General features: G+C 39.3%; 1 protein-coding gene and 1 pseudogene across 2 annotated transcripts in view; both read right to left on the reverse strand.

Annotated features, from left to right (window-relative positions):
* Nucleotides 1-19,832, reverse strand: part of LOC134226949 (uncharacterized) — a 439,829-nt pseudogene that overhangs the window by 78,161 nt on the left and 341,836 nt on the right.
* The window catches only part of LOC134224047 (uncharacterized), a 94,848-nt gene that overhangs the window by 26,870 nt on the left and 48,146 nt on the right, over nt 1-19,832 (reverse strand). For both annotated transcript variants that reach the window (XM_062703288.1, XM_062703287.1), the window contains exon 5: nt 8,280-8,422. In XM_062703288.1, coding sequence (XP_062559272.1) covers nt 8,280-8,422 — 143 coding nt within the window. The remainder of the gene's footprint in view (nt 1-8,279; nt 8,423-19,832) is intronic.

Genomic DNA, 19,832 nt, shown 5'->3' on the forward strand with positions numbered 1-19,832 from the left:
CAGTGTGGGGATGTAATGCCAATGAAGAGAGTTAATAGGAAAACTATCTAATACATTGACGCTATAATGCTATTTATTATTCTCTCGATTTCAAAAAGGTTAAAAAAATATAGTTTTCAAGTGTTTGGAAGGAATTTTGATGAGTGAATATATCTTCCCAACCATTATCAATAATATCACCTGGCATCACGTTGTCATAGAACGTACATATTATTGTTTACGTCGCATTTTTTATCGTCCCGAGAGAGAATGAGAGGTTAAGATGTTGAGAGATTGGGTTAAAATCGCTTATGCCGGGAATTGAGTTGAAGTATGCCGGAAAAGCAATCGCTGTGACTGAAAAACACAAAATCAAAAAAAGTCTTTTCAAACAATGTTTGCAGGAATAGCTTTTTTTAAGCAGAAGTGAGCCTCATTTCAGGATAACACAGCTCACAAAATTCAGGAAAAGTTAAGAAAATTATTTTGAGCTTTTTAGTCGAGTCAAGTACGAGACACTGAAGATGACCTTACTGTTGAGGTCGTAATACGTATCTGTCAAGGTACAATTAAGTGGTGGAATTAAATGGGACTGTACAAACTTGTCTTATGACTACAGGAAAAGTTGCTTCCTGTCATAATTATCAATTAAATAATGCAATCGTAGGTATCTCGACTGGAAGTGCATACTTGTCATAAGACGAGTTCGTACAATTCCATTTAATTCCACTACTATATTGTACCTTTGACTGATACGTATTTCGACCTTAACAGTAAGGTCGTCTTCAGTGTCTTGTAAATGAGTTAAGTTCCAGTTCCACTAACAGCTTAAAATAATTTTCGTATTATAATAGTAGTGCATAACAAAAATAGAACACAATTTTAACATATTGTGATATTTATATATACTTATTTTGATAAAATTTAATTCTTAGTACCCAAATCTTTCAAGTGATGTAATAAATTTTTATCATAATATGATTTTAAAATGCTCAACACGGAATTGCCCAAAAATAGGCAATACAAATGGATGTAGCAAGGTCTCCCAGTCATATAGAGATCACAATACGCATATATAATTTGAAAACTTGGCCTAATTTGCAACGACCTTAGTTTCATATTCTTGAAAAATAATATTGTTCAGAAAAAAAATCAAAATTTCTGATTGTTAGTCAAAATCCGACCTATTACGATCTGTTAAAATTTCCAACTACACAGTAAACAACATATTTTGTATATAAATGTTTAACAAAATATGTTATTTTTGTGATAAAGTTGTAACAAAATTTGAAAACTTCTTGTTTCAAGCAGTGTAACTTTTGATATAAATTTACATATTTTAACAACACCTGCACCAAGTTTCAAACAAATTTTGTTATAGAAATTTAGTATAGCATAATAATATATGTGGATATAATTTTGATAAGGCCTTCTAGTCGGGATGTTAGGGCGGGAATGGGTTAAGAAACCCTACAAAAACTTGTTAAGTTCATTCTTTTCGATCATTATGGCAATTGAAACAAGCTGGGATGAAATCGTACGAAATAAAGACATTTTTGAAAGTAACTTCAATGTATTATGAGATGACAAAACAATTCTTACGTCTTACGTCCGATGGGGGTGTCAGAAATCATCACAGCAAATTTATTTAATGAATTTGAGCATACTCATGCTTGTAATTGAAGAAAACCAGCTGGCAGAAAACCAGACTGCAGAGCTCCGCAGACGCATGGCTGTCACTGGAGCAAGAAAAGTAAGGACAGTATGGCAACCGATCTAAAGGGAGCTAGCGCCAAGTCGGTATTGCACAAGAGGAAGGCTACTAAGATCTATCGGAAAAAAGTTTAACAGGTTCCTCCTTCTACTAGGACTACCGAAGTTCGTCGGGAGGACGGACTGCCCTGGAGGGAAGTTGTGAACCCCATTTAGACGAAGAAGTAGCAAAAAGCGATAGAGGAGCCGACGGCACCATTGGCCAAGAAGGGGAGTGCCCGTAGAGGAAAGGACACACCTTCCAATGGTCATGACAGGAAGGACAGAGGCGAAGCCATTATCGTCAAGGCTGATGGTAAGAGCTATGCTGACCCAAGCAGCATGTACAACATCTTTCAAATAGCTGTTTGTTCCTAAGAAATTGCATTTAAGCCACTTTCCAGATTCAGAAACACACAATATTTCATTTCCGTTTAAGTTTAAGTTTAAGTTGCATCTGACATCTTGGGTGATTTAGAATTCGATGTGTTTCATATCAGAAACAAAACTGATAAGTTGCCGAATCAATAACACTTTAATTCATTGCTGTTACGACAATGTTTCTGATGTATTGCAAAACACTTTGAGCTCAGCTGAGCAGTGTTTTATTTTTGACAGTTCCCTGCATGAAGGTACAATGAAGTTTCAAATGATGTTGTTGTTTAAGTAGTGCACTTGTATCAGAATCTCAAAATAGAATTGATGGTGTGATGGTTATGGTAAAAAGAAACAAATCCCAAGGTCCATGGTTCGATTCCCGGTTGGTTTTTGTGTTTTTATTTTCCTTGTAGCCGTAAGATGTTGCAAATAGACTCCACTTCCTGCGCTTTTTGTATCACAAGGAGTTCCAAATACGATGCGTTGTGCTTAACATAGGCTTTTAGTAAGTCATACCACAGTTGTTATTACTCACTGAGAAACAAGTGGTATTGCTTGGGGACGTTCTTAAGGCTCTGCGGGCGATAAAAATCTCACTGGCCTAGGGGATGATGTCAACTACATCCGTAGAACGAAGAAGGGCGAGATGATCCTCGTCCGGAAGCGGGATGCTGCGCGGAAAAGTTCGGTGTATAAATATTTGGCAAAAGAGGTGCTGGGTGGTGCGGTTCAGGTGAGAGCCATATGCCTCAGGCCTGATTCAAGTGCTTCGATTACGGACATAAGTCATATGACTGCAAAAGTCCTGATCGGAGTCGGCTTTGCCGGAGGTGTGTGGAACTGAAGATGACAATGCTCACACCTGCCAGGCCGCATCGAGGTGTTTGATCTTTGTTCCGGTGGGCAGGACTGGCCTCCAGACGGGCTCGGTCATAATCCATTAGTTGGCTGGTCTTAAACCACCATAAGGTCATTTGGCATAATTATTATTTGAGCTGTTTAATGGATGAATAAGATTTGTTGAGCAATTCAGTTACGTGATTTCTTTTATATGGGCAATACATGATAATTGGGAACGGAATTGTACGGCGTGATAAATTAAGAATAAAGAAACTTTCTGTTAAAGGGGACCATTTAAAATGTTGACGCACCAACCAGCAAGATAGATCAGCATTAAATTAAATTGACATGTTTTTTTTTCTCATGTAAGGGAAAGCGAGAAAACTTGCATATTTCTCCCTTTTATGAGCAAACGGTTTCTAAGAAAGGATCATATTTCCCCGTATGTGGCGGGACTATCATCGTCATCATCATCACCTTGCATTGAACCGAGCGAACCAAATGATTGAATTGAAAGTAGGAGTCATATCCTCTCAGGCTTCTGCTGGGTAAATGCATCCTTTAAAAGAAGGGATCACTTGGCCTTAAACCGGGCAAACGCGTTCATTTGAAAAAGGCATTACCTCATCTCTTTGCCTTATACTGGACAAATGCATTCATCTGAAGAAGGCATTATCTCCTTTGTTTGCTTTATACTGGGCAAATGCGTTCATTTTAAGAAGGCATGAAGTATCAATAACAAAAAAATAAAGAATCCGTTGAACAACTGGCATTATCGTTTTCCTATTGTAACAGCAAATGCGAAATTAAACTGGCAAGGCCGGATGACTACAGGTAGTTCTATCTCAAATAATCATGGGAGACTCGGTGGCCGACTCGGCCACGGGAAAAGTGCCGAAGCGCAGCTACCGCAACAGATGCAACCTGAGCGGAAGGAGAAGTGCCCGCCTGTGTTTGTGAAAAGCGATCCGCTGTATTTCGCAAGTTAACTTTAATTTCGTTTTAATTTCGCAAGTTAATCGCCAAAGGGTTAAAATGTATATTTCGGCTCTGCAGCGAGGTCGTGAAAGTGATTCCGATCAATAAGGACCACCACAAAATCGTCGTGAAGTTCCTCGAGGTCTACAAGTATGAGTATTACACTCATGACCACCGCGGCATGAAGCCGCTTAAGACTTTGCTGCGAGGACTCCACGACGATATGAAGGAGGAAGAGCTCCATGCAGAGCTCGAAAGTAGTGGACTAAAGCCAGTAGCCGTACACAAGATTGCTCGTCACGACAAGGTGAGGAGATATCGCCACCAGCTTTATCTGATCCTTCTGGAGCACGGCTCCACCACCTGGAAGGGCCTAAAGGGAAAGAATCTCATCTTTCCCTTCTTCTTGACCTTCTGTCATCCTCTGATCATATCATATCTTCTCTCGCATTAAACCGAGCAACTGCCTGAATTGGAAAAAAAGAAGCATATCGTGTTTCGTCATTTGCCGGGCAAATGTTTCCTTTGAAAATTGGAACCATATCTTCTCTGATGTAACTGTCGGGAAGATGCATCCTTTGAAAGAAGGGATCATATCCTCCTTTGCCTTAAAACGAGCAAATGCCTTAATTGAACAGATGAATAAAATCTCTTCCTGCCTTCGCCAAGAAAATGCATCATTTGAAAGAAGGAGCTATATATTCCCTTCCCTAGAACTGAATACACCCAGGTTTTTTTTACACGGTTTGGTTTTAGTAGTTTAAGACCTTCAGCATCAATGAAACAGTGAGTTAACCCCACGAAAAAATTCACAAAAAATCAAAGAAAATTCAGGGGGTATTTGAAAAGCTGTGAAAATTCAAGTTTACCGAGAAATTAATGAATTCCAACCGTGTAAAAAAAAAAACCTGGGTGTAATGCATATATTAAGAATAGGAACCATACATATTCTCCCTTGCGATATGCCTGACAAATGCATTATTTGAAAAAAAAAAAGCTTATACTTTTTAGACTTATGAACGACAATGTATGTTTTTAAAGCGATGAATATATGCAGAAATAACTTCATTTGCATTTTGTGTAACATTGTTTTTGCTCTTGAGCACTTACAATTTTGCTATTTGACTTTCCGTATTTTGTAGTTTGTGTCAGTCAACGGCGATCTTGCTGCTGATTCAGAGGTAAAAAGATTTTAAGTGAAATAGGCAGATAATAAAAAGTCTACCAAAGTACCTTCAGTAGCAGTGATTTGATAGAATCTGAATTTTATTTCGAAAAATCCATTTAAAACATCTCTCTTATAATGTTAAAGTGACAATAATTATAAATAATTGAACATATTATGCATAAGTTTCGAAATTGATGATTACACAACTATTATGCCAAATGACCATTATGCCAAACGGCCATTATGCCAAATGGCCATTATGCCAAATGACATTATGCCAAACGACCTTTATACCAAGCGGTCTTATGTCAAACGGCGTTATGCCAAACGACTTTATGCCAAATGACCTACCACCGTACCAGGTGCCTTAAACGCGTGGGTAGTGGATTGGGCCTGTCGGTCACTAACGCTAAAGGTCATATCCTGCTATATCCTGCTTAGAGAGGTCACAAATTAATCGATTACTTAGATTATTCGATTAATCGTTGTGATAATCGATTAATTTTAAATCGATTACTTCCCAACAATTAATCGATTTAATAAACGAAAAGAATCGAGAATAATCGATTAGTTACTAATCGATTAATCGGGATTTTACGACAACTCTTAGATGTCGATTACTTCGATTAATCGATTCATCGTTGTGGTAAACGATTAATTTTGAATCGATTACTACTCAACGATGAATCGATTCAATAATCGTCAAGAATCGAGAGTAATCGATTAGTTACTAATTGATTACTCGAGATTTTACGACATCTCTAGTTACAAATCGATTAATCGGGATTTTACGACAACTCTTAGATGTCGATTACTTCGTTTAATCGATTCATCGTTGTGGTAAACGATTAATTTTGAATCGATTACTACTCAACGATGAATCGATTCAATAATCGTCAAGAATCGAGAGTAATCGATTAGTTACTAATTGATTACTCGAGATTTTACGACATCTCTAATTCTTCTAGCGATACTGAACGTAGTCCTGCTGAACGAGGGCGAAGCTTCAACGAATGGCGAGTCATGCATCGATGTGACCTTCTGCAGCGCGGGATGGACGGTGAAGCCTGAATGGAGGATTCACGAAGAGCATACTGCTAGTGACCATGATGAAATACGTTTTATGGTAAGATATAAGGGGGGTCAGTAAAGCTGATCTAGGATAGCATACCTTGCGGTTCGACCCAAAACTGCTGGAAGAATCACTACGGTGGTAAAATCGGACTCTAGGCCTTAGTGGTGATGAGTTATCCGATGTCCTAACACGAGCATCTGATGTGCCAACCGGCACCCGCAAACCGGTGCACTCTGGAGGACGAGCACGATAGCTGAGATATAGAGGTCATTGCGGTTCCCGCGCGTCGTTTGTTGTCGGGGCGCTCATCTCCTACGCGAGTTTATGATACAGACAAAAGATATTTTAGTTACTAGATAAAGATTGTCGCTTCGGTTCCCTTTGTTCTGCTGTCCGAAACATGTGTGGTACATACCTGTAAAATCGTATGGATTTTCCTTCTTTGACATTTAGCTCCCCTATCCTCGCCAGCAAAAGATGTTCCGGACAGCGACGACAGCGACAATCTTTATCTAGTAACTAAAATATCTTTTATACAGACCGATAGGTTATTATCATAGCTTGCGATCGATGGGATTTACCACCCTTGAAGTCGATATTGTGTGTAATAGCGTCGAGTACGTTAGCATAGGCGTGAGCGTTCCCAATAGTCCTCCCCTGATGTATTGCTCAATTGCGGGCCGGGGGATACGGACTGGCAACAGGGTTTTGGATGACAGCAATAGTCGAAATTTGTCAGAATCCGAGGTATTGAACCTATCAGGAAATTTCTGATACAATTGCGCCGTTAAGCGGTTGAATTTCATACTAAATTATTTCCGTCATAATGGTTCTGACCACCCTAGGAACTTTGTAGAAGACGGTAATATTCTGGAAATATCCGAGATACGAACCTATCAGGTTATTTCTTATACACTAGCGCAGCTTTTCCCAACCGGTAATCCGCGACCCCCCGAAGGGCCGCAAGCCCTCACTGAGGGGGGCGTGAAACTTTGCAAAGAATTAACTCCTATTTGTAGTTTTACTATCATGCACAAGTTTTTTTTGGTTTAATTTACGCACAAATATAAATTAATCAGTGTTACTCAAAATCAAGCTAATTAAAAAAAGAGTTCCTTTCTGTAGAGATTTGAAAACTACAATAACCAAAAGCGACGACATATAATGAATACAATTTTTAAACTGATGGCTTGCAGTAGCTAAAAATTGGGTGAGTTTGTACTGATGGTGCACAAGCAATGCTTGGAGTAAAATCAGGATTTCAAAGAAAAATAACAGAGCTTGCTGCACATGTCAAATGTGTTCATTGCATGATTCGCTGGTATGTTCTTACTTGTAAGACCCTACTTGTAAGTATCGTGAACTATATAAAACCTGGAGTTCTCAACACTGTTTTGAACTCTGCAAAGAAATGCATGCAGAGGTCCACAGTCCACTGCCGTACAGTATAACCACTACTGTTTTGAACCGAATATCTAATGAAATTAAAATTTTGAACTATTGAGAAATCGACTGTATATTTTTATTTCGATTTTTAGGACGGCTACGCAGTCTTGAATGATTGAAACAAGATATATATTTGTCCGACGTTTTGACACGGGGATGGTGTCTTCATCAGGGGAAACTATATTTGATTGGGTACTTAGTTATGTGCTATAAATATGGCTTGCTTGTTATAAATATGACTTGCTGGCCACAGAACAAATGTAAACAAACTGGAAAAATTGTTAAACGATATCCATACAAATACTGATTTTTTTTTATTAATGAGTTACTTTAATTTTCCGTGTATTAGTTTGGAAACGGGTGGAGCGGGTCGACAAATTTGCCAACTCACTGTTTACCAGAGGTTTCGTTTTCATTTCCCAACGATCGTCGTAAGGAATCTATATCCGGTCTATAAATTTTGATTACTGAGTAAAGACAAATGTGCTCATATTTTCAATTATACGATATACAATGGAAGCTTGTGAATATGAACGGATAAAACTAGTGAAATCGATCCCATAACCAAAACGTAAAACATCGGTGATTTATTCAATACATGGCTCAGATGCGCTAATGAACATGGCATGAAACATGGATTTAAGTAGTACAATACGTACGTGCCTTCCTGATAGGGTCCTTCCTGGCACAGCTCATGTATGACCTCGTGGGTGCCGTGATACAGCTTGTTGAAGTGCTCCCTCTGGTGGATGTTCATGCAGCGTCGCGTGTAGCTTCGTATGCAATGAAGGCCCGCGTGAAGGTCACTGTGAAAAAATAAACGAGAGGTGAGCATTAACAATCAGCAACGGTCAATCGTTAAAGTTTGATTGTCTCATCGATTTTAACTAGCCAGGGAAACGATGTGTGCGTGGATGAAGGAGAAGTATGTATAGGAACATAAGCCGAGGGATTAAATACCTACGGAAATGTAAATTGAACCCTCACTTGGGTTTGAGCACATGAGTTTCACTCACTTGGCATGATAGCCTTAGGGGGTGTCTCCATGAGTTTAACAGAATGGGTATATGAAATAGTGCGAGGTGTGAGTTCATGCCTGACCTGACGTGTCGTATAAAACAGTAATTCTGTCAGGAATCACAGATAAGAAGTCGAGAAGTGTTTGACATGTGTTGTTTCGGTTTGACTTGTTACCCTTTCTTACTCTTCGTTGCATTCCCTTAAACTTTCCGGATAAGAGCTGATGCCTTACCGGCTGCTTACACGTGTAAAGATTCCCATCTGTACTGTTTGTTCTGGCCTTCATCATCTTCAAGGAATGGAAGGGACCAACAGTTTTCCTCAGAGAGACAGTGACTAGTAGGATTAAATTCAAACTTTCGATGCCGGCACCAGTCCCGAATTGAAGCCGTCACTTCGCCACCACACATGAACTGATACCTACTACTACCAGGTGAGGGAAACAGATGGGGGAAGGAAGATTTTCACTTACCGTCCACTACATTGCGGACGCATGAACAAACAGTTTGTTCACTCATTCATATTTCATAGGATTGAGCTGAGAGAATTGTAGACCGTGTGATCCATGCCATCTGGCCTATAAGCTTGACTGGTCAGCGTTGAGAGCATTAGAAATGCTGGCAGATGGCCAAACGAGTGTGTCGAGTGGGAATGCCCCGCCACATGAAACGTGCGTAAGAATTTTCTATAGCATTTTATTTGTACGACCACCTTACTTGCATGCTGCACTAGCACATAAGGTTTTCGAACGAAAATAGAATTTGCAGTTAGGCGGGATTAATTTTAGCGTGTTTGCTTTAATTGTAAGCGTACTGTGTACCGCATAAAATACTCGTAGAACAGCTTCCTAGCGGATCAAGATAATGATATTCATAGAATGTAGTTGTACAGTCACAAAATTCATTTCATTTTAATTTGTGCTTGAAAAAAAAAAAACAAAATATTTAATTGATGACTGAAAGTCATCGTTTTTCCTCATAGTTTCAACAAATACCAATCTCATCTATCATGCAGCTAATCAACCTCTTTTCACAATGTACCTCATTTATTCATTATTATGAGCTTACGAAAAACTTTCTTCTCACATTCCGCTCTCCGGATTTAACTGGTAAGCTAAATGACGTTCTAAATGGAGTTAATATCATTACACAGTTTTCATAAATTAAAATAAACCATGTTAAATTAATTATTAAAATGTGATACGCAGATTTGCACACGAGCGAACACGAGCACCCAGTCATCATCACCCGAGCTCATCGTTTCCACTCCCGTCATCAGTAGGTACTTTGCCCAGAATCAACAGGAGCACCCTCAATGTGGCCGGTTTTGAAAAATCGCTCAGATATTTTTCTGTATGCTCCCCAACCTGTGATGGCAACTTACTCCATCCTAGGAAGGAACAATAGAGCAGCAGCCCTCTCTATTGGTTTGGTACCCAAAATAATGGCTTTTCCGGAATGTTCATTGCTCCTTTCTGCGTACAAACCAAAGCACAGACAGCCGAGCGAGGGCTTTTCCAGCCCTACCGCAGAGACCAACCGAGTGAAAGCTGCCAGCTCGTCATAAATTTTAATTATGTATCATATGTGTCTCACATCCGTAATTTGTTTGTTTCACTTTTGTGCCTTTTGTTCTGGTCTGGGGGGTCGGGCCTCATTTGGGGTCCCGAACCGCCATTAGTGCTGCGAGACCGACTGATGTCGGAAGCCGATACCATCCCGCCATTTCACGCCCGTCCGTGCACTGCTGTTTTTGCCGAAAAAAAATCGGGGTTATTCGGTACAAATGCGCTGCGTTTCTCCTGGGTGAAAGCAGCTGCAACGTAATTTTTACGTCCATCTCTGCAGGACAAATGAGCGGATAATTCAAAACTTTGTAGTACAGACTGGTATCGGTATTAGCCGTGTCCTTATTGCATGATGTGGGATACCAAAACAGGAATAATATCCGCTTTTCTTATCCTTCTTGCCTTTGAACGAAGAGTAATTAAATCCTTTGAACAAATCATTCATTGTTGATTCCCGGACGCTAGAACATGATAAACTGCTCTAATGTCGATTGTACGACAATTCCCCGAATAACAATTCCCCGAATGCAATTTCCCCGAATGCAATTTCCCCGAATAACAATTCCCCGAATGTACCAATTCCCCGAATGTAACATTTCCCCGAATGTAACAAATCCCCGAATGTAACATTTCCCCGAATTATTTTTGAGTGCGGCACAAGGCGATGGGTATGATTGCCGATCCGGAGGTTGCGAGTTCGATTCTCGGTTCGGCCTAAGATGCTTCAGGGTAGGAAGATACGGGAAAGCTTTCAATAACTGTGTAATTAATAATAGAACACTAAGTTGTAAAACAGGCCAAGTTTCAGATAGAATTCAGAGCCATTTAAGATGAAGACAATGCACTGAAAGAAGGCAATGCTTTCTATGAATGAACGCATTTGGTCTGTATAAGACGAAGTGAGGAGATAATGCTTTCTATAAATTAATGAGTTTGCTCGGTATGATGAACGCATCTGCCCTGTTTAAAGCCAAGGGAATGTCTTCTTAAATAAACGCGTCTGTCCAGTATAAGACGGTAGGAGATAATGCCTTCTTTAGATGATAGCATCACCCAGTATTAGAAGAAAGAAAGTGATAATGTCTTCCTCAAATGAACACATTTGCCCGGTATAAGGCAAAGAGGATAGATTGCCCCTTCTTTAAATGAATTCGTTTGTCTGGAATAAACTGAAAGAATGATACAATGCCTTCTTTAAATGATTGCGTCTGTCCAGTGTAATGAGAATGGAGGAGATGATGCTTTCTTTAAATAAACTCGTCTATCCGGTATAAGGCCTCTCGAGACAGAAATTCTGTCTGCAATAAAGAAAGAAGAGGAAATAATTCGTTTATTAAGCAAGTAGCTCTCTTACCAGGTATAAAAAATGAATGATATGGAGCAATTATATGTTTCAAATCTGCTGCTATACTACACCACACTTATCTAAGAAATCCATTTGTTTAATATAGCATTCTGAAAAACGGGATTCTTCCAAAGATCATTCTGAAAAAGGTATAATCCATCAAAAGTCATACCGCGAAAGTTACAGTACGCCTAACACTATATTAAGAAAATTAATTCGGCAAAATGTTTTTCGGTGATATATAACATATGCGTAATAAGGGATCTTATATATTTTTTTCCTTATTCTGACCGAATTCACCTGCATCCAAATAAGAGATCAGATTAGTCCTTATTCTCATTCTCAATTTATTCATCTTTGCATTATTTTGAGCTAACGCCTATTTTTGAAGGACCACATCCACCATTTCCTTACTTCGTAAAAATGCCTTTTTTTAAAGAACATCCCCCATTATCATATTCAGGGCAGATATATGTTATTAAATAACGAATAACATTCATTATCTGGTGTAACACCCACTGAAGAAGGGACACATTTACCATTGCATTATTCCGAGCACATACATTTTTTTCAAAGAAGGAATCACATTCACCATTGCCTCATTCTGGGCAAACGCATTTTTTTTGGTTTACGAGGATTTACATCTACAATTACCTTATATCTTTGAAGAAGGTTTATACGGGACAGAAGTTTAATTCCGAAGATAGGAAAAATATTTACCAAAAGGCTTTCAATCGAAATTGCAGTTTGATACTATTTTAGGAAAAAAAAACTACCCTAGAAAACACTGAACTCTGACATCTTTATAACTCAACAACACATCTTGGAGGATCAAGAACATCAAATACTACCAAAGGCTATTCAGCTGATAATCTCCAATAAACACTCTTGAACGTATCTTTGAACGCTGCTTTTTTTCGGACGCATACAATGGATTGCGAAGATGTGTTTGCAAGAGGTATTTTATTTTCGGGGAATTGTTCCATTCGGGGAAATGTTACATTCGGGGAATTGTTACATTCGGGAAAATTGCATTCGGGGAATTGTTACATTCGGGGAAATTACATTCGGGGAAATTGCATTCGGGGAATTGGTTTTCGGGGAATTGTCGTACAATCCTAATGTCTGTATGTTAGTATTCGTATTATGTTACATGCATTAGAAAAAGATAGATATTTGCAATTGTAGAAAAGTTTATTTTAACCATAGGTGAATTGATGCATTTTCTAAATGTTTCGTAACAAAAATGTCTGCATTATCCAAAGGTTGACGGCAAGCCAACGTATTAATAACCTTCGCACGGACAACAATAACGTGTAGGTGAAGATCGAACCGGGTTGACCCTGACTCAGCTTACGTATGTAGGACTGAGTCGTTATCATTTTTGAAGCACGTCCGCATCCTGTTTCAGGGCGACCGACGTCAGTTAGAGTGGCGATGGTTGTTAAGGACGGTGTAAAGTTTCCATTCGGATGCTGTAAAAGTATCGTAATGACTGTTTAATGGAATTGTCTTTACTAATGTTGCTGTTGTTGACTGTATGATGCTGGTAATCTATAAAAAAAATCCATATGTACGACGTCAACAGTAGTGAGAACGCCATTTACCATTGAAACTTGAATAAGAAGAAAATTCTTTTAGAAATCCGTCAGTGCATAAAAAAATAAGCCACTTCCGGGCTATACATTTGTGATTATCCGTATAATCTGGTGAAACTAAGCAGAAACAAAATAATTTCAGGATATAATGTCCAGTCCAGTCTCCAATTAGCCTTGCGAGAAAAGGCGTAGGATTGCCAATCCGTAGATGGCGAGTTCGATTCTCTGTCCCGTCTAGGACATTCTCGACTTCATGGGCATAGTGTATCCATTGTTATTATCACAGAAGATACATACTCATGCAATGGTGAGCATAGAAAACTTTCAATTAATAACTAAGGAAATGCTAATAGAACGCTAAGCAGGCCACAATGGATTGTGTTGGAAACCATTGACCGCCGTTCGGCAAATATCCGTTGACGTCAGGAATTCACTGGGTCTTAAAGCTAGGCAATATACCCTTTGTGATCGGCACGTAGCCAACAATGAACGTTACTAGAATGTGTCCAAAACGTAGTCAAAATAAAATAAAATTCCTTTTCATTGCTTTGTTTTGGATGGGATGGAAACGGGAACTATGAGATGAAGTGCCGAACCGTTCCCTTACATCCTTCTCTGAAGACTTTCCGTCCTGTCTTATCCAACCGATTCGATACGGATTTTTTACCCTTTTATCAACATAAATTTTGGACATACTGCTTCAAAAACGGATGCAAACCATGAAAAAGTAGAAATATGGAAGAATTTTTTTTTGAGATCTTCTAGGGCTTCCAAACTTTCTTTGAGTTCAGATCTTGATGATCTACATATACAATGAAGCGTTTTATGGGACCTCAATCCTAATTTGAAGGTGGAAATGCTACTTGAGACATAATTAAACTTTTTTTTTAAATCACATTGTTACTAGAACAACAACGGCACTCCAAACTATTCTTGAGTTCAGATCTTGGAGGTCTACAAGACCAACAGAGTGATTTATAGGGTCCCGAACGTGTGTGTTAGTTAGAGAAGCCCCATGGAACATCATTACACCAGTAAATACAAAACCCAACATTCCCAAAATTTCTACGATACTCCAAACCATTCTTGAGTTCAGATCTTGGAGGCCTACAAGACCAACAGAGCGGTTCATAGGTTTCCGAGCTTGTGTGTTAGTTGGAGAAGCCCTATGGGACATCATTACACTAGTATATGCAAAATACAACTTTCCCAGAATATTTACGGTACTCCGAATAATTCTTGAGTTCAGATATTGGAGGTCTAATAGAGTGATTTATAGGTTCCCGAGCTTGTGCGTTAGTTGGAGAGCCCCCATGAGAAATCATTTCACCAGTTTATTCAAAATACAAAATTCCCATAGTATCTACGGTACTCCAAACCATTCTTCAGTTCAGATATTGGAGGTCTAAAGAACCAAAAGATAGATTCATAGGTTCTAGAGCTTGTTTGTTAGTAGGAGGAGCATCATGGAACATCATTACATTATTATATAAAAATCCCAGTATTCCCAGAAAAATTACGGAACTCCATAATATGCTTGAGTTTGGATATTGAAGGTCTACAAGAGCATCAGAGTGTTGCGCAGGTTTCCTAACTACATAGCTTGTTAGTTGGAATAGCTCCAATGGACATCATTATACTGTACGTTCTTACGAAAAAACGTGACGTACTTTTCGGATGTACTTTATGGATCTGCGAGTCTCCAGTTAGCCTTGCGAGAATAGGCGTAGGATTACCAATCCAGAGATGTCGAGTACGATTTTCGGTACGGTCTAGGATGTTTTCGGGTGGGAAACATTCTCGACTTTCTGAGCATAGTGTATCCATTGTTCTTGCCACATAAGATACATACTCATGCAATGGCAGGTATAGAAAAGCTTTCAATTAATAACGGAGGAAATGCTAATATAACACGTTGAAGTGTATTGATAAGTTGAAAAATAGGCCAAGTTCCAGTGGGAATGTAGAGCCATAGAAGAAGAAGAAGACTTTATGGATCTTCCCTAGATGTCATTTGTGTAGCGAAGTCCCGTGGAGCAATCACAACTCATAAACAAAGTTTGGATATCGTAGATCGATTGTTGATCGATTGGATGAATATTAGGATCTGTACTCAAAGACATTTTGGAGTGACGTAGATATTCAACTAATTCTGTAATGTGTCTATAATGGTGTTCCGAAGTACCGTGGTTCTATTCCAACTAATTAAAATAGTGGGGACATCATAGATCTTCTTGTTGATTGATTTGAATATTTAGAAATGGACAGTTTGGAGTGTCGTAGATGCTCAACGAATTCTGTATTGTATCTATAATGGTGTACCGAAGTCCCGTGGAGCTATTCCAAATCATAAACAAAGTTGGGATATCGTAGATATTCTTGTTGATCGGTTTGAATATTGGGATCTGTATTCAAAGAGACTTTAGAGTGTCGTAGATGTTCAACTGTAATGTGTCTATAATGGTGTAACAAAGTACCGTGGAGTTATTCCAACTCATTAAAAATAGTGGGGACATCTTTGATCTTCTTATTGATCGATTTGAATATTGAGATCTGACCTCAAGGACTGTTTGGAGCGTCGTAGATTTTGAAAGAGATCTATTATATCGCTGGACAGGCGAAGGATTTTATCATATCGCATTTCGGATTCGAGTATTTAACCAGAATATAGTAAAGTATGGTTTTTATTCCTTAGATCATCAAAATCACAACTCAAGGATAGCTTGGATGCTTTAGATCACCCAAGTGCTCATATCCTGACCTGTTCAATATTTTTCCTGGGTGGGACAGTCTATGTTGAACATTTTGACTGAGGAAAGCTAGGCTCTATCTCTTAAAACCGATTTTTGACAGCTGATTTCCGTCTTGGATCATATATGACTCATCCTTATTGAATCGGTTACTAAAGGGGGCATTACACTTCCCAGAATAGACATTTTCGAATCTGTCTTACAGTTACAGTTTCAGTTACAAATGCACAGTTGTGCGGTGAAAACGGGTGCACCTATCGCCATCACGAGCTGTTGCAAAACGATTCAGAGGAAAAGCCTCAGAACACCGCAGTCGGAAACGAGAGCAGGTCATTTATTCCACCCAGTCCGAACCCATCCGGATGCAACACTCATTAGTCAACTGCAACCTCAGTACTGTTTTGACACCTCCCTAACTAGTGAAGTTCAAACATACGCCATCTTTCTTGGACGAGGATTCCGAGTATAACCCACATGATCAAGGACATGCTGATGTACTACTGCTGGATGGTGCCAAACGATCGCTTGTGGACAGGAGGAACTGAACGCTGTTAGCCGGATTCCCGAACCTACAATCGTCATATAACTGGAGCCAAGAAGGGATGCAAGCGATCTCAATAACGCGCGAACGGTGAAGGACCTGACGTTGAACGTTGAACATGGTCGAATTCTGTGTATCCACACCTCCGAGATTTGCCAATCGATTTCTACCGATAGAAACGGCCACGACCAAGCACGCTCACCTTGAAGAGCTGAGATGGAAAATTTGGGCAACCGTTCGCAGTCTAGCTATGACTGAGCTGGACCATCTGTGAAGCACAATCTACATCACAGCAGCTTCCATATTAGTCCATGTAACACTGACGCAGGCGAGAGTCTTAACCAAGTACTTTAGCCTCGGAGTTGCCATCGATGATCAACATACTTTCATGCTACTCAAATCGCTCATTCACCGTTGGTATAATCGATATGAGTCAAGTTTGCTCTGGCGATATGACACCCGCCTACCACGTAGTCATTTCATGGCTCTACGGCGATTCCAATGCTTGAACAAGTAGATTGACAGGGAACCGCAGCTGCAGAAAACTCTGCAAACGAAGGAAGCTCAACAAGGAGAAAATTATACAGAAATTGCTTTGCCAACCCAAATAACCTAAAAAGAACTGGATGGCATGGAACGCTAGCGCCCACGACATGTCGCTCAATTCAACTCAAAGGACCAGGTAGTTAATTCAGTTGGGTCTACCTCACAGCTCAACTTTGGAAGTGGCACAAGAGGTAAAACGCTACCAAATAAAAACTGCGAATATTTCCTTAATCAGTTTTTCCGTATAGATTAGGATTGAGATTAAGAGATAATCCAGCTTAGGGGAGACTGGGTAGACTTGATCCCTTTTTCTGATTTCCTATGTATAACAACCAAAAATAAATAAACACACACGATTTCCACACAGACTCTCTATAGTATTTAACTTTACTGATGTATGACAGTCCTTAAATTGTTGTTGTTATTGAAAAACAATCGATTTTTTAGAGTGCTGTCAAAAATCTACTTTTAAAATATTCGGGGGAAATTGATCCCTCTCCAAGAACTTGCTTTGATAAACTTAGGAAGGTGCCCTAAGATTTTTTAAATATTTTTCCTTCAAAATACGCGCAATTTTCGAATTGCTGTACGTATACATGAACGATTTTTGTTATTGAATTCGACAGCACATGCAATTTTAAAATTTGGGGAGACTTGATCCCCTTTCTATGATATTTACGCAATAAATAATTTTTCCTACCGACCCTTCATCAAATCTGTCAAATCTACACAAAATTAGAAGCCTGAGAACAGATTTATTTAAGAAAATTATTTTGAACTTTTAGTGGAATGTCTTCACTTGGCATAAGACGAGTTTGTACAATCCCATTGAATTCCACCACTTAATTGTATCTTGACAGATACGTATTTCGACCTCAACAGTAAGTCTAAGTCTAAGTCGAGTCAAGTACGAGATACTGAAGACGGCCTTACTGTTGAGGTCGAAATACGTATCTGTCAAGATACAATTAAGTGGTGGAATTCAATTGGATTGTACAAACTCGTCTTATGTCAAGTGAATAAGTGAATATAAAGAAGTGAGATGTGAGGGGTGACAAGTGAGAATTGAGAAGAGATAAGTGAGAAATGAGTAGTAATTTGTTAGAAGTGAGAAGCAAGAAGGGAGAAGTGAGGAGTGTGGAAAGAGAAGCGAGAAGTAAGAAATAAGAAGGGAGAAATGAGAAGTAACAAGTGAGAGCCTAGAAGTGACTAGTGAGAAGTGAGAAATGAGATAAACATGTGAGATGTGAGAAGGGAGAAGTGAGAAGCCAGAAATGATAAGTGAAATGCGAAAAATGAGAAGTGATAAGTGAGAAGTGACAAATGAGAAATAAGATACGGTAAGTGAGATTTAAGATGAGAGAAGTAAGCAGCAAGAAGAGAGAAGTGGGAAGTACGAAGTGAAAAATGAGAAGTGTGAAGTAAGTAGTGTAAAGTGAGAAATGAGGTGTAAGAAGCAAATAGTGAGAAGTAAGAACTGAGAAGTGAGGAACGAGTGATGTGAAACAAGAAGCGAGCAGGAAGAAGTAAAAAGTGGAAGAGAAGATGTGCGAAGTGAGAAGTGAGAAATAGGAAGGGAGAAATGAGAAGTAAGAAAACGGTAGCGAGAAGTGAAATGTTAGATTTGGGAAGTGTGAAGTAAGGAATGATATGCGAGTAGTGAGAAGTGAAAGGTTAGCAGTGAAAGTGAAAAGTGAGATATAATTAGTGAGAAGTGAGATGTGAGAAATCAGAAGTGAGAAATGAGAAGTGAGAAGTAATATGTAAGATGCGAGTTTAAAGAAGTGAGAAACAAGAAGGGAGAAGTGAGAAGGTAGAAATGAGAGATTAGATGTGAGAGTGAGAAGTAAGAAGCGAAAAGTGATAAGTGGGGAGTGAAAAGTGAATAGTGAGAAGCGGGAAGTCAGAAGTGAGAGGCGGGAAGTGAATAGTGAGAAGTGAGAAATGAGATAAATATGTGAGATTTGAAAAATGAGAAGTGAGAAACGAGAAGTGATAAGTGAGAGCCGAGAAATGAGAAGCTACAAGTGAGAAGTGAGATATTCGATACGAGAAGTGAGATGTAAGATGTGAGAAGCGAGAAGTGAGAAACGAGAAGTGATAAGTGAGAGCCGAGAAGTGGGTTGGGAGCTACAAAGGAGGAGGAGAAATTCAATACGAGAAGTAAGATATAAGATGTGATAAGTGAAAGCCGAGAAGTGAATGGAGAGAAGTGAGAAACCAAATGCAATATGTGAGATGTGAGAAGTGAGAAGCAAAAAGAGAGAAGTTAGAAGGGAGAAGTGAGAAGCAATGAATTGAGAAGTGATAAGTGAGAGGCGAGATGTGAATAGCGAGAAGTGATATGTAAGAAGTGAAAAAAATAGATAAATATGGGAGATATGAGAAGTGAGAAGTGTACCACGCGAATTTGACGTCACACGTTCCATTGCTTGGATTGCAATCGTGACGTCATGCTCGTTTGGCTACACTCGTCTTCGCCTCAGCTCGTCTATAGAACCTACAGTGTCTATAATCTAGACTACTTTTTAATTTGGGTACAATATTTAGAGCCGTTGAGCTACTCGATAACATTATCGAGTTCGCAAGCCGAAGGCAGAACATCAGTAAGGAACTGAAACACAACCTGCTGGTGCACCGAGATGCTTTTCGAGTCGTAAGACAAGAACAGGACGCTTTTATCAGCCACCCGGGGGAAGCGAGAAGGCCGACAAAGGTGCCACAACTGAGGCCTTCTCCTTCGTTGGAAGATCGAATATGCCCGAAGAGGCGATTGATTTCGCCCTGACGGCCCTTTTACTTTGAAGTAGTATCGTATAAAAGTATCGATACCACTCAATATCGAATTA

This window comes from Armigeres subalbatus, chromosome 3 (assembly GCF_024139115.2).
Source record: "Armigeres subalbatus isolate Guangzhou_Male chromosome 3, GZ_Asu_2, whole genome shotgun sequence".
Classification (NCBI taxonomy): Eukaryota; Metazoa; Arthropoda; class Insecta; order Diptera; family Culicidae; genus Armigeres; species Armigeres subalbatus.